Genomic DNA, 16,615 nt, shown 5'->3' with positions numbered 1-16,615 from the left:
GAAAACTCCAAACTCAATAACCTAGCGTAACAAATTTCCCCTGTTGGGCGTTTTCCCCTCCCCAGCTCCGACCAGAATATGATTTTATTTTAATAACAGTATGTCTGCTTCTCGCCGTGTTATAAATCAGCAGATCACAGAACAGACATGGGGCCGAACGCTTAGCACATCCCCTGCAGACACTTTCTCTTCCTCTGAACATCACCTGTGTTCCCACCAATAAAAGAGTAGCGAAGCATCTCTCGCTTTAGACCTCACCCACCGTTGACTCTTCTGCATTTTTCGGCTGATAGATGGCTTTCTTCCCCCCTCTAAACTTTAATTGTATGCTGCTTTCATCTTAATGTGATGTTTGTTTCCTGTCATTTATTACAGCTATAATTTTGGATTTGATGGGATGTGTCGGAGCTCAAGCAGGTGGAAGATTCACTGGATCTGTATGCCAGCTGTGTATCTCAGAGGACAGAGGGTGGGGTTTTAACATACTGTACTGTAGTGTACTGTAATTCTGCTGATTCTTCAACTAGTGGATCTTTATAAAGGTTAAAGGGATACTCCACCCAAAACTGAAAATACTGTCATGAATTACTCCCCTCTGCCCTCCCCCAAGGTGTTCCAAACCCTTTATAAATTTCTTTGTTCTGTTGAACGCAAAGAAAGATTTTTGGAAAAATGTTAGCAACTGACATTTCTAAAGCATTATTGACTACCATAGAGGGAAAATTTAAATGGTAGTCAAAGGTGTAATCCCTCACAATATCTCATTTTGTGTTAAAGAAAAAATATTTTTTTCCTAATATGGTAGTCATTTATGTTCCAGAAATCTCAGTTGCTAACATCTTTGTGTTCAACAGAACAAAGAAATGTATACAGGTTTGGAATACATGATACATAAAGGTATCATGAAGATTTTCAATTTAAAGATTCAGTTTGCAATAGACCATTTTGGAAGGCGTAAACAACGCTGGTCCAACATTACACAAACGTTTGAACAAAATACAACCAACAGAACATTTATAACCGAATCAAAATAAATGTCTGTAAGACTTAAATATACAGTAAAATCGCCAGTGTTTAAAAAATGTCAAATTAACACTCATGGTGTATATATAATCCACACTCTCAACGTGTGGGATTATATAAACACTGTGAGAGTTAATTTGACCCTTTTTAACACCGGCGATATATTTAAAAAAAATATTTTTAAAAAAAGTAAAACTGGAAGTCTTTTGGACCAGTGTTTATATCTTGCGAAGTGGTCTATAGAAATAAATCCAATTCAACATTTATCTCATTGAATATCACAGATACACAATGTCACATAACAAAAATAAAATGGGTTGTGTCATTTCATGTTGACTTGCAACAGAATTCTCACTCATTTTTTCGAACGATCCACATTTTAAATCATTTTGAAACCGTTTTAATCGTTCACACCAGATCAGCAAATATCCATTCTCACTATATAGGTCTAGTCTGTTCTCAGATTACAGTTGAACCAAATTATTAATCCACGTTCCTTGATCAATAGCACTAGATTTATGAACATCACAGCAAGACCCTACTCTGAATTTCTGTACGCTCTAATTCTCTTCTAGATTAGCAGCGCTATGATAAATTATGCTGTGTTATGGATACGTTTCTGGTCCTTCAAGGTTATATAACATTCAATATGCAGTAGAAGAGCGAAGACAACTAAATTCAGGTCAGGACACAGCAGGAGGTTTTCCTTTTCATGTTTGATCCAGAGCGGTCACTTCTGCAAACTCATTAAGACTGAAATGCAAATGATCTCTTTTAGGATATTTCCCTCTCTCCCTCTTTTTTTTAAGAAAAAGGCAATTATTGTGCTTCCAGTTACTGTAAAAGAAAAATTTTACGCCAGAACTGTGCAATCGAATCTAGTTCTGCTCTTAACTAGCACATATTTGATTCCATTGTGCATGGTTTAGATGTTTAGATGTTTGCCAACAGGTCCAGCAATGACACCACGTCCGGCACCTAATTGCACTGGATTGTGGATTAGTTTTTCTTGTGCTGATGGTCACTGTCAAATACCGATTTAACCTCAAATTATTGGCAAATGAGAATGTTATGCTTGTTTTTGCATTGGAATTCTGGTGTTTAGACACACAGAGCTGGTTGCCAAAACAAAGAATAACTGAATTACATGAAAACCCCAATTAAAACAGGGAAATCCTTCAAATATGTGACGTGTATAAAACATCTTCAAATACAGAACACTGTAAGTTTTTCAACTTCAGGCTTATATTGTTTATGGACATTTTGTAGAGTTAATTTAGAATAAGCATATTTGTACATGCTTCGTTCTTATGTTTTCTAGCAATAAACCTGGCAGTTCACAGCTAATTTTCATTTGATCTCTTTTAATTTACATTAATTTGGCAGAAGCTTTTATTCAAATTGCCTGCATTCAATGTATGCCTTTTATTAATACTGGTGTGTTAACTGAGGGCAAAATCCCTTTTTCAGACTGTGTAATGACCATTTTATCAGTGTTCTTTCTGTGATTAGGTTGATTTGCCAAGGCCTAGATCTTTATTATTAAAAGACCTTTTTTTTATCAGAAATATAAAGCCTGTCTTTAGAGAGAGAGATAAAATAAATGTTTTACATTTTTAAACATTGTTCCAGCATAATTTTTTAAGTATAATCAAATTGGCTGTACAGGTCCTGACTAGTGATAAATGATCACTTATAACAAAAACGTTTAACTTGAATTATTTTGATTATTTATTGATTGCGTATTTTTACACAGTGTATGATCTTTAAATGCTTGTTCTTCATTAATGCTTTTATTGTTTTTGCTTGCTCAGCCCTATAGAAAAACTTCCCTGGTATTTTGCATATGGCTGTTGTCCTTCTGAAACCTTGTATCTCCATATTTCATGATTTTTATTTTTTTGCCATATATCATTATTGTTAGTCACCCTTTATGTTTGTCACTGCGTTTTGCAAATATCTTACCAATAATGTCAATAAAATTCTGTGTTTTTTCCATTTCCTGAAAGACTTGGACATAAAAGGTTTCGGAAGGACAGCGACGATATGAAGACTTAGGCATGCAAAAAAAAATACATTCCCACAATTTGTAATTGCATCACATCAGCCTTGTTACATGCATTATCTTCACTTTACAACTGAAAAAAGATCTTAAAAATATGAAAATTGTATTGTAGTAGGCAGCTAGTGTGACTGTGTGTGTTTTCTAACAGTAAACTTGGCAGTTGCCCTCTCTTCATAATTTCCATTCATTTACATTTTTGCATTCAGCAGCGCTTTTATTCAAAGCAACTTACAGTGCATTGAGTGTATACATTTTATCAGCATGTGTGATCTGAATACAACGAGTTATTCAGAGTATAAGGATCATATCTGTTCATTTTTAGATTTGCTGTTGATATATTGATCACTTCCTGCATGCTTTCCTTCTTAAAATTAAATTAAGTCTCAATTTTTATTTCACACACATATAATGGTTCGACAAAAATCCTGACATGGTAGATACTTTAATTTTCCAGACTTTGTGCTTTTTTATGTTAATTACAGAAATACATGACTTGTTTTTGCCTTTGCCAGAGCTGTAGCAATACAGCCTTTTCATTTTGTAAATAGGCCTATAGAAAATATGAAATAACCAAGTATTAAAATAACTGCACACAGTTTGCAATAAAAAACGTCTGCACTCCAATGCCTTCATTTTAAAACTGAAAGGTTGTATTGTTATCCTAGGAGCGTGTGTGCGCGCGAGGCTCGGTTTTCCGCTACAATCTGGAATGCGGCCAGTCCCGTCGTCTCTTGCTCTCTCGCTCTCTTTTGAATCCACATTCGAGTTCCAGTCCAAAGCCTTTGATCTTTCTCGCTGTGTCTCCTTTACCCGGAAGAGAACCCTCATTTTCCCTCTCAGCTGGGATGAAGGCGCGCGTGGAAATGTTGGCCCGTCTCCATCCTCATACCAAATATGGTCATACAAAGGCTGGGGATGAAAGAGGCCGCCGCCGCCAGATCAAAGGAAGCCGCGGCTCCGCCCACAAACCCCACCTCTGCCTGCCTTATAAAGATCTGCCTCCTGCTCCAAACTTATTCTCACGCAAGCCACAGAAACACTTCCCAATGTTTTTCTTCCCTCTTCTTGTTTTTGGCTACGTCGAGGGAGGGCCCCATGAATTTAGCCCGGTTTCATTTAGCCCATTAATCTCGAACACATTTTGTAGCTGCTTTTGCGTTTACGGTTAATTCATCGCGTAAACACAAAATAATTTCCTACACCGTGGTTGACATGATAATATTTAAATATGCTTAAAAAATAAATGAAATACTGCTAATTACGGATTCGTTACATTTTTTACGCGACTGTGATCGATTTTCCCCGTCACAACGATTGCTATGTATTCATATGATTAAAAATGTTTTAATTTGTCCTTATTTTGTAAATTATGTTACTTTAATAATTTGTAATATAAATGCAATATTTTTCTTATTTTACAACCATTTTATATGATAAAAAAGGTTTTAGTTTGTCCTTATTTGGTAAATTATGTTACTTTTATAATTTGTAATATAAATGCAGTATTTTTCTTATTTTACAACCCTTTAAACCAAGTGAAAATGCATAGAATTTAACATCGGATGATATAGTGTTTAAATAAAATTAAAAACATTTTAAAACAAAAAAAGATATCAAAATAAGAATTCGTATAGCCTATTAATATAACTTCAAATAGTGATTCAATCAAGTACAAAGCAAGACTGCAAGACCGCACTGTTTTGTAAAGAAATGGACAACAAAAATGAGATGATTTTTTTTAACACGCCCCTGCCTTCATATACACACAAGCAAGTGTCTGGATCTTTTCCAACTGAATTTTATCCTCCTTTATAGCTACATCTGTAAACAAATAAGACAAAAAATATAAATGCACGAATCTTATTTTCCAACGTACAGCAGATCGATGTAACACTTGGAGAATCAGGTGATTGCTGTTATTTTCTGTCAATACGTAACAAAAAAATTTCGTTTTTCTATTTTTGAAATAATGATTTAATGATACAAACGCCTCCGTATTTCATGCAGGACATTCTATCACGGCGTTTACAGAATATTGTTTGAGTTTGCTGAACACCAACCTTCACGTTTACGACAATCCCAAAATTCTATAGTGGATTCAGTGTTTTCTACCTCCTCGCACTCATTTTTACCTCTCTGCCTATTTGTTGTAAAATATGTATAAAATCCCCCTTTACTTTCGTCGGGAGAGCCAGTGTGTGTGTGGTGTCAATCACAGCGGCGGCTTGTGTTTCATCTCTATACTCAGTCAGAGATCAGGGGGAGGAGTACAGCACTACACTCTCTCCAGCTCAACATTACTCTCAGTCTCTGCTGGGCTCACTTCTGAAGAGGGACACCTTTTACAACTCAAAAAAACCAAAAGGGAATGACATACAACAACTTTTTATTTTCTATTTTTTAACCACGGAAACCGTCGAGACTGCGCTGCATTCATCCCAACTTTAACTTCTGTCATTGTTTCTTTTTATGTACACCGAAGGAGCCGCTATTTACCTTCAACACCCGCTAAAAACCGACCAGCGATTTGTATATTTCCCACCTGGATTCACCGCGTTACGCAAGTACGCGCACCCCGTTGCCGTGTGCCGAACGCTCACACGCGCGTTTGGAGCGCGCACGCCAAAAGTACACAGGGTCCTCTGTGGCACGCTTTCGTTCTGGGCGTTTTTAGGGTGAGGAGGACTTTCAATTCACCCGAAAAATGCCGCAGTTGTCGGGCGGAGGAGGCGGCGGGGACCCGGAGCTCTGCGCCACCGACGAAATGATCCCGTTCAAAGACGAGGGGGATCCGCAGAAGGAGCAGATCTTCGCGGAGATCTGTCACTCCGAAGAAGAGGGAGACCTAGCGGAGATCAAATCGTCTCTGGTCAACGAGTCGGAGATCAGTCCAAACAGCAACAGCCACGACGTGAGTATCAAACACACGGGAAGCTCTCGTGGAAACTTTACCGGCCATCGACAGGACGACTCACGATGTGCAGTTATTGAGAAGTTGGGATTTGTGTTTATAATTTGTAGCCATGTTGCAAGTTGATGTTTTCACCTCTGTCCTGTTGGCGTGTGTGTAGAGCTGCACGTGTCGACGACAACAAACTTATTTTGTTTGTGAACGAGGAAAGAGAAAGTCACAGGGGTTTGTTGTCAGTGTTTTTTTTTTTTATTAAGCACACAAATTAAATGGTTTTCCAAACGAACAATTACTCAAATAGATTAGAAATGAATTAACATTATTGAATAAAATAAGATATTCGCAGGGATGAATAAAGAAATTCTTAATAAAAGAAAACCTGCTACGTACGCACGAATACGATATTTCTGATATTCACACGTGTTCATCTATTCACAAGTGATTGTAATATTCTGTTAAATAGTCAAAGTGCAGTGATTTATATTTTACTTTTCTTTCTACTAAGTTTTAGTCTATTTATTGTCGTTAGATTAAATGAAAAGAAATTAAAAGAATTAAAATGCCTTAGAATTTTGTCAGACGGTTTTGTGTGACCTCCGTTTATTCGATTTCAGTTCAGTTTTCCGCGATTCCCATTTTTTTCTATTACTACTTTCTAGTAAAATGAATTGGAAAAATAATCAAATGCGTGCGTTTGTTAATGAAATGTATTTCCTCCTGGCATCAACAGCATGCAGGGTTATATCATGGCATGCCTACGAACAAAGTGACGGGCTGCATGTTAATTGGGAAAGCGGTTCAGATCTCAGACTCTGCTGGAAGGCGCCCTGAGGGAGCTGAACTCTAAATGGAGTTTATTTCCACGCACCTCTGATTCATAATGCAGGGGAAACAAGAATAGTTGCAAAGCTTTTATTTTATTTTCACGCTTGTGGTCACCACACCAGACAGTCGCTGTGTTTGACACTCGTTGACTGTATGGTTGCTTTCTGCTAATGAAAAATGAAATCAAAACGGGCCCTTTCTTGTTAACGTTTGATTGAACGTTCTTTGTTGAACAGAAATGCTGGGAAATATATTTTGCTATTCCCTTGGTGTGTTTCAACAGTGACAATTACATCAGAAAATAAGCTGTTAATATCTGTCTTCTACATTTTTGAACAGGCAGCTAGACAGTCCCAAATACCACCAGACTCTTATGAGAAGCACAGGGACCATCCGGATGATGGTAAGTGGTATGAAAATGTGTGTAATATTGTTAATTCCGTTCAGAACAAATACATTCAGTGGTGCCAATGAATTTTTAGTGAGTCACATGCTCTACAAAGTCATGCCGTTGTTATTCTTACATGGGTAGACAGTTTACCAGTGGTAAAATATGGCTTGTGTTTGCTTTTTTTTTTAAATCAAACTTTCTGTCCATATTTGTTTCTTTATGACAATGTTCATTTTTTCGAAGCAAATACGACACGTTATTTTGACGTGCTGATGTAATTAATTTATTGGCTGTTTTAACATTCTTTATATAACATCTTAGTGTTAAAAATGTGGCATTCCACGATCTGTTTGTATTTGACACGTAGCGACACGTGCCAGGGAAACTGGGAAGTGCCCCATCTTCCTGTGACACTCCGGTTTCCAAACACACCGTCTGGGACGCTATTGTCAGGCGCAGCATGTTGCTGTGATGGCCCGGAGTTCATTTGATCTCTGTTTGCACCCGGGTCTTTTTTTACAGGGTGCTAGGGTCGCAGTGAAGTGACTTGATTGTCTTCGTCCCATTGTTCTCCGCTCGCTGTGAATTAGGATGCAAATTTTCAGCCAAACACTCCGCTGGCTTCAGAACGACCCCCCTGTTTTAGATACTGTGAGAAACGGCAGGCTTTCCTGTTTGGTTTGGGGCATCTTACATAAAAAAATAGGTCTGGTGCTGTTTTCTGTTAATTGTTGTTGATTGGCACAAAGGGACTTTTTCTGTAGTTCAGCTGGTAGAGCATGATACGAACAGTGCTAAGGTCATGAGTTTGAGACCCACCGATTGCACATACTGTAAAAAATAAACAAGCTCATCTCATCTGTTGAATGCACAAATGTGAAAATAGAAGTGAATGTTAACAGGCTACATGCAAAACTCATGCAAACTTTTTTTGCGTGACATGATCACAAGTGCAATAGCGGACTATAATTTAAATCAACAATCAAAGTGATCTTGTGTTCTCTTCCAGGCAAACTCCAAGATATGTACTGCAAAGGGCATCCGTACCCCAGTTACCCAGGATACATCATGATGACCAATATGAACAATGAGCATTACATGAACAACGGCTCTCTCTCACCTCCCATTCCCAGAATGGTAAGTGTTACCTGTTCACTCTTCAGCCCTGTTTTTTTTAATAAAGATATCGCCTCTTAAAGAACCATAAATGACAGTTTTTCCAAAACATCTTCTGTAATCACGTACAGCTCCGAGTTGTGATGTTAGTGACCAATTGGCAGCGTGACTGTGACTAATGTTGTGACCCATATCTGAGCAACTTCGTTGAGGTGCATTTCTTATATCATCTATACGGTCCACTGTGGAAAACGAAGAAAAAAACAATAACACTTGTTTGGATGGTTGCTTTGAAGAGAGTCAGAACACAGACGTTGGGTGTATTTTTCGTGTGTCTTCGCCGTGCATCTGTCCCCGTCGCAATGATTCTATAAATCGTCCGCTGGTGGGGGTGGGATGGATAGAAAATAAAAGATGGTGGATACGCTAGCAGCTGTCCTCTCTAATCCTGTTTGGTAGTTTTTTGTGCGGTGAAGATTCCCCGTTTGCCAGTTGACTGGTGCCTGGAAGAGGCGGCCGCTGCGGGCAGTCTGTGAGCCCAGAAAAAGAGAGCGAGCTTTCTCAGCTGAGCTCATCTCATCCATTGTTTGCACAGCTCCTGTCTCAGCTTGCGACTGGGAGATTACGGTTTGGTTTGTCTGCGTTTCGCCAATGTGTTAATGGACATTGAACTCAAGATGATTCTGTCATTGACATAGTTTAATTTAGACATTTTGATGAGCTGTTTTTTGTAGCATGCGGATGCATTGGATTTGGTTTCGTTCTTTTAACAAAGCAGTTAGCAAAAAGTTTACATTTCAACGTTGGAATGGATTTAGATCCAGGCTGCTTTGTTACACAAGGCTGCTTTGTAAACACAAAAATAGCTTTGGCTCAGCAAGGTAGTGTGACCGAAGCATCCTTGTATATCCTTTGGGGTTTAAAACCATTACTCGGCAAGTACATTTAAAAATCCCCCCATTTTATACTCGCTTGACAATGATTTTGCAGAGGTGTTGCAGAATGTGCGGCTATTTGCAACTTTCCCCCTTTCACTCCGTATGCAATAAAACCGCAATCATGCCAAATCCATTTCCTCTCCAACCTCTGTGTGTCTCTCTCTCCTTTGAGGTGGCTCAAATATTCGGACACGGTATCTCCAAAGTCTGGGATCGGTTTTCAGCGAGATCAAAGGCATCTTCTTTTTTCTCCCCTCCCCCCTTTCATCCCCCAAAAGTTTGGATTGATTTCCATTGGCCATGACATTCCAATGCCTAGTATCATTCCAAGATTTTTTTGGCGTTGCACCCTGGCTGTGACTACAATGCCCTCCCCATCCCATGGGTCAACTGTATTGACACGTTTGACCGTTGGCATCACGGCACCAGCGATCCATGAAAGCTGTACATGTTGCTGTAATGTAAAGCCTATCTGATGTCTAATGGGCGTCATCTGGAAATGGCATCCATGGTTCCTTTGAGATGGCTAACTCGGGGTCAGCAGATAATGTTTCCAGGTAAACAGTGGAACTGCATTGTCTTTGGTGCCTGAAGCTTTGAAGCGCCGCAATTTTACATTTGTATGAAATGGTGAATTGGGAATTAGGACAACCTAGGAATTTCCTCCTTTTGAAATGACTTCCCTCCCTTTCTTTAGGAGTAGGACGTTTTGTGTAGTTCTGTTTATATTTGTCTCTTTCATCAGGAAGAGAAGAGATTTGATGTGATTGGGTCTTGGGAATCTATATATATATTTGTCATAAACACCACATGTTTGACATGCAAGTTAACACGTTCGTTCGGGTGATCTTACAAAATGCTTAAATAAATGAAATGTGATCAATCTAAAGGCATTTTTACACCAAAATTGAATTAATTTACGCCTGTCCAATAGGTTCCACATTGAACTTTCAGCAGGACAGGACATGTGAGCCAAAGCTTATATTTTATTGATCGATGGATTCATCCTTGTTGTGAAAAACTTGTTTTTGTACAATCAGAGATGATGTCCATTTTGTATGAAAACAAATATCTAAAATATTATTTGTTCTAAAAAAAGGTTTAACGTGAAGACCAAAAAGGTTGTATTTGTTAACATTAGTAAATGTATTTGCAAACAAACAAAAAGTGAGCTGTATAGTGTTTCAGAATTTATTCATCTTTTTTATGTGTATTTCTGTAAAGCAATACAGTTTAAAACAATGCTACATTGTAAAAAGCACTATATAAATTAAATTAAATTAAATTAAAGTGAATGCTATTTAATGCCAATACAATTGTTTGTTAGTTCATTAACAGTTACAACCTCAGATTTTAAAAATGTAAATGCTAAAATTAACATAAATGCTGCAGTAGTATTATTCATTGTAAGTTAGCTAGTAAACTAATGTTAACAAATACAACCTTAAAAAGGGATAGTTCACCTAAAAATGAAAATTCTGTCATCATTTACTCAGCCTCGAGTTGTTCCAAACCTGTATACATTTCTTTGTTTGGTTAAACACAAAGAAAGAGATTGCAACTGAGATTTCCGGGGCACCATTGACTACCATAGTAGAAAAACGTGTGTCTAACACAGAAGAAAACATTTTGAAAATGTAGGATAACAAACAGTTCTTAAATATTTCTACTATGGTAGTCAATGGTGCCCCAGAAATCTCAGTTGCTAACATTTTTTCTAAATATCTGTTTTTGTGTTCAGCAGAACAAAGAAATTTATACAGGTGTGGAACAACCTGAGGAGGGGGTTATTCATGACAGAATTTCCGTTTTTGGGTGAACAATCCCTTTATTGTGACGTGTTACCAACATCTCTTTAATTTAATGAACAAATTGTACATGCTTACTGTGAACAAAAGCAGTTAAACATATAGAAAATGGACATTCAAATAATGTAATGTGTGGAAAATAGGCTAAAGATTTATAGTAGCTGTACAATTAATTAAATCTTTGCTTTGTTTCAAATGATGGGAACAGCTTTTTTCTAGCAAGGTTTTAAGGTTAACCACTTGTGACTTCTGTTTTGTTTTGATTTGTGAGCGAGCTCTCATAATACTCGACGGCTACTGTACTGCATGTGGAAGATCTGCTGTCCATGTTCTGTTTTTCTCCACTTGGATTGGCCACTGGCAGCGAGACTGAGGAAGAACCAACCCAAGATACACACTCGCAGTCCCACATCCACTCTGCTTTGATGTGGGATGTGACTGATCTTCTGCTTGCCGTGGACATGCCATGGAATCGCAAACCCCCCCAAACCCTGGCTTTACCTAAAGAGATTTTACGCAGCTGGGTCTCCTACTCCCTATCAGCTGCATTTAAGTAAACCACATTTCCCAGCAGGCCTTGCACCTTGGAGTTGCGCAATATTTTTGTCGCCATGCGCTTTCATAATTTTCTTTGTTTGTGTGCTGTTTTTTTATGTGATGCCAACCATTCGATCGCAATTGTTCTGCCTCTGATGACGATATCACAAATTGCCCTAATTTACATCATGACTAGCATTCCACCCATACGGCCCCTAATGCTAATAGAGCATACTTTTACCATTTAACTTTGTGTCTTTTGATGAAATCAAGTGCAGAAAACTGCCTCCACACATGGGCGATAAGGGGCAAGCAAGTAGCAGTATCATCTGCTATGCAGGTCTGAGCAGCGAGCGTGGCCTAGACCTCGCACGTTTCGGCAGCCAACATCCCTTTGAAGTGTACTGGTACGGACCCAGGGTTTTAACACAGAGGGCTATTGATACTCTGTTTACATCGACCGCTTACCACAGCCATATTGAATCCATGTGCTGGATTTACGACGAAAAAGGCTGGCAGTGTTATTAGGTCTTTTAAAAGGCTTTGACAGCGTTAAGCAATCCACCAGCAAAGCGTGAACTTTGTGATTTTTAATCTCATTAGCGACTCGATGGCCATTAGAATGACTTTGTGTCATAAGCTTAAAATTAGTAGATTGAGATGTCCATGAAAGGATGATTAAACTATATTTCTCTGTTCTGTGTGTACAAGCAATGACAGTGTTTATTTACCTTCGGTCAGTGTTTCGTAGCACATATATTTGTATCAAGTATACAATCTTATGGAAAATTTGAATATAAATGTGCTCATTAGTTTTTTATAATTCTTCTAATAAGGATAATTCACCAAAAAATAAAAGTTCTGTGATCATTTATTTACCCTCATACTGCTCAAAACCTGTATATGACATGTTCTTCTGTGGAACACAAGAAGAAGATATTTTGAGAAATGTCTCAGTGGTTTTGTGTCAATACAGTGGGTCCAATGTTTTTTGGTAACCAACGTTCTTCAAAATATCTTTTTTGTTCTGCAGAAAAAAGTCTACGTGAGGGTAAATGATAAAAAAAAATGATGCTTTAATGCTCTGCTATAGTGCAGCACCTGTTGAGGGTATCCCGAGGCCAGATGCAGGTGAAATGCACTGTTGTGTTTTGTCTTCGCGCCACAGTTGTCATCACTCCATTGCATATTATGTCTCCAGGTCCAGCTGTGACCTCAGGCACCCTCCAGCGGTCCGAGATTTATTTTGACAAAAGTAGCAGACGTCGCGTTCTTCCCAGTTTAGGTTGTTTATCTTTATTAGTTTCTTTACACAATTATTTATTTTTTCTTACTCCTTTTATTGAACGTTTGTTGTTACATTTAGTTTGTTCTCCCTGTTGTCTGAAGCTTGTTTTGTCTCGAATGATCTAGAATTTGAACACGTGCTGGGAAGATGCGTTCATGGTAAAATCGCTGTACTTGTACAGTACGAGTGAAAATTGGAAGTTGGGATTTCAGCTAATATCAGCAGATAGCGAAGATAATTGATTTAATGTTGATTCAATGTTAAATGGGTTATTTTCAACATTGATTGAACATTAAATCAATCCTTGCTATCTTATGTTGTACAAATGCAAAAATAGTCACATTGGGCCATGAAACATTCGTAAATAAATGTGTAAATGTCAAGGATACTACCCGGACCTACCCGAAAACTTTCCTCCGGATTCACAAATACTTCGTAAACGTCAGATTTGATGGTGAAATGTGTGTATGTTAATGAATTCCAATCACTCGTAAACAGTGCGCGCATGCACGCTCATACACAATTAGCATAATCTCCGCCTCTGCACTACAGCTACGCAAATTACGTATCTAGGAATGCTGGAATCCGCTGGACTTCATTCTCTGGTTTGGCAACATAATTGCAAAAATGCATAGTAGTATATATGCTTACCAATGAATTAATCAATTAAACTGTGTCCACCAAAGTGTTTTTAGCCAGCTGAAATAATACCTGGTGCTCTTCTGAAAATGGCCAGCTGGTGGCGCTTGAGTGCTTTGGAAGCACTGCGCGTTTTTCCGGAGACGCGTTGGTTGCTGCGATTTGGAATATCCATGACAGTTACATGTTACTAGTGTCTGATTTTAAAGAATATTACTGAATAGACCGTTATAAAAATGCAGCAATATTAACTTCTCCATTGTTGTGTATGATGGTTGGTCAATGTAGTGTTTGCCCCGCCGCAATATTCTATGGAACGATTTTAGTCTCATTAATTATTCACGAATAAAACAAGATACACACATGCGTAAACAGTTTCACATGAATAAAACCTAATTTAAGTGCACAAAGTATAAATATACATTTACAAAAAGCAATTCGCGTGCGTAAAACAAAACTATTTTCTCATAAAGTACGTTTCGCAAACATACGACTGTGCACAAATATTTCGAAAGTTTAAAATGGACACGTTTATCGTGTTATGTGAATGTGCAAATCGTCACTCACGTGTGAATCGCCTTGGATGTGTGTGTGTGTGTGTGTTTTTTGAGACTCTCCTGGCAGCGCAACCCCTCCAACGTGGGTTGTCGTACTCTTTAGCCAATCAGATTCAACCTTACCATTCAACCAATCATAATCGTGGAGAGCACAGAACTCAAGGAGCACTAGTGTTAGCATTAAAGGCTCGTTTGTACAGCTTCGCTAATCTACTCTCTGAGCTGTGATGCTGTATTAAAACATAATACAGCCACGCAATAAATTGTTTTTATTAACTTATTTTGTAGGAAAAAAGTATGAAATAGTGAGTGAACATGACCACTTAAAAACTACACAACCAGCAGTCACTTCCACTGAACTGCTAAAATCCGTCTGGGTAACAAACTGTGATTGATAGATGAGATGTGTTCATGTTTGTATGTCCATACAATGTATGTTTTAAATGAACAAGGACAATAAATGACTAGTTCTTGGAAACATTGTTTTGTATGGGCGCATAGATTTGTAGCTAGCTGCCTAATTTTCCTGCCTGGAAAATATCTCGCTTAAGGGGGCTGAAAAACCACTAAATTGGCAACACTTTAAGTCAAACTGCGCAAAAGGTGCGCAGAGCCGTTTTCCTTGAGTCCTGTGCTCACCGCGTTTATGATTGGTTGAATGGTAAGGTTGAATCTGATTGGCTAAAGAGTACGACAACCCACGTGGGAGGGGTTGCGCTGCCAGGAGAGTCTCAAAAAACACACACACACACCCAAGGTGATTCACACGTGAGTGACGATTTGCACATTCACATAACACGATAAACGTGTCCATTTTAAACTTTCGAAATATTTGTGCACAGTCGTGTGTTTGCGAAACGTACTTTATGAGAAAATAGTTTTGTTTTACGCACGTGAATTGCTTTTTGTAAATGTATATTTATACTTTGTGCACGTAAATTAGGTTTTATTCATGTGAAACTGTTTACGCATGTGTGTATCTTGTTTTACGCGTGAATATTTAATGAGACTAAAATCACTCCATACTCCTCCACTGTGGTTGGACAGCTGTGCAAAAAAGGACAGTGACGAGCTCTGCGTTTTACACAAAGTTAAAGTTTGTCTAAAAGAATACAGAACGTTTGAATATTTTACGCACCATTTACATGTGGTAGGAAGCAGGTGTAAATTTCTTTCGTAACAACTAACATTTTGAATTTGAAAATTTACGTAAAAACGACTGTACGATTCTGCTCGTGTTTCATGAATGAGACCCATTGACTGTGTCGTCAAACCGTTGTTGTCTCAAAAGGCCCTCGATGATGCAAAAGCTCGTCTTTCCGTGTTTGCATTTAGCTCTGCGATGAACTTCATATGCACTTGTTCCGAGCTGATCAATAGAGTCTCTGTGCCACTAGGCTGTGCCACTTTTTTCAAGCTCATTATTTTCTGCCGGGCTGTTTGTGTGTGTGGGGTGTAAAGAAGCTTCACATGCTCCGTGGATCAGACAGCGCTGAAATATTCATGCTCCCTGGTGTCGGAGTTTGGTAAAGGGCTTCTTTGAGTTGCAGTACAAAAGATGGCTCGCCACCAGGCTTTATTAGTTAGCTGTTTAATGGTTACACAAATGCAGACTCCTTCTGTGGTGCACATCAAACCATCTCTTTGCTTCCAACCTTTCCAGCCCATTCTGAATTCTCTCTCTGTCTCACTCACTATCGTTCTCTTTTTTTCTCTTATTCTTAGTCATTCAACTTATGCTTACAGAGGACAGAATTTGGGGGGGCTGCTTGGCTATCAGCGCTTTTTGTGTGGTCCCGGCCATAAAAAACACCCTGTTCTTTGAATGAGAAAAGAGCCTGTCTTTAATTTTTGGGGAAACTCATAAAAGTTTGTCGCTCCTTTCATATCTGCCACAGAATTGAAAACAAATGCTCTCTTTTCTCGCCCACCTTTGAACTGCCCAATTATGGAGTCGTGAAAATAAAAAATCACTCCGTCAATCTCTCGTTCTCCCTTTTTAACTCTTTCCTTTTTCCATGTTTCTTTCTTTGTGTCTTTCTTTTCTTCACTCTTGTGTTTAAAGGTGTGTACGTGTACATGTGTGTGTGTGTGTGTGTGTGTGTGTGTGTGTGTGTGCGTGTGTGTGTGTGTGTGTGTGTGCGTGCGTGTGTATGTTGGGGGGGATCAGTGATGTCAGTCAAAACCAAGAGCATTAAGAAAACTGGCGAAATGCAATCCAGCTGCAATCCGACATGACGCTGGAAAACGAGGGCTGTGGAGCAGAGAGCTACGGCGTATTCCCAGGGCGCACAACTGCTCGCGGCCTTGGCTTTGATCTCTTCAAAGCCTTCTGCCTCCTGCTAGATGAAGAGTCTTGGCTTTCTTTCGTGAGCACTGGAGAGAGAAAGTGAGGGAGTGAATTAGGGGGGTTGTTTTGCGTGCGCTTGTGTGTGGAAAAGGATAAGACATAGAGAGAATGAGGGAACTAAAGTAACAATGACAGGGCAACAGGAAGTTAAAGGTGTTTTTTGTTGT

The 16,615-nt window shown here is 38.7% G+C and overlaps 1 protein-coding gene across 3 annotated transcripts in view; it reads left to right on the top strand.

The window, feature by feature from the left end:
• The window catches only part of lef1 (lymphoid enhancer-binding factor 1), a 47,263-nt gene that overhangs the window by 4,487 nt on the left and 26,161 nt on the right, over positions 1 to 16,615 (top strand). The window contains exons 1-3 of one of the 3 annotated variants that reach the window (XM_057331199.1): positions 5,335 to 5,999; positions 7,164 to 7,227; positions 8,225 to 8,352. The exons of 1 other annotated variant lie outside the window; for it this stretch is intronic. In XM_057331199.1, the coding sequence (XP_057187182.1) occupies positions 5,793 to 5,999; positions 7,164 to 7,227; positions 8,225 to 8,352 (399 nt within the window). In that variant the 5' untranslated portion in view covers positions 5,335 to 5,792. Of the gene's footprint in view, positions 1 to 5,334; positions 6,000 to 7,163; positions 7,228 to 8,224; positions 8,353 to 16,615 lie in introns of those variants that run through there. One more of the 3 variants, XM_057331197.1, reaches the window with a different exon arrangement.

The sequence above is a fragment of the Triplophysa rosa genome, linkage group LG4 (genome assembly GCF_024868665.1).
Source record: "Triplophysa rosa linkage group LG4, Trosa_1v2, whole genome shotgun sequence".
Lineage (NCBI taxonomy): Eukaryota > Metazoa > Chordata > Actinopteri > Cypriniformes > Nemacheilidae > Triplophysa > Triplophysa rosa.
The sequence above is the reverse complement of the archived record's forward strand: the minus strand, read 5'-3'. Positions and strand labels throughout refer to the sequence as shown.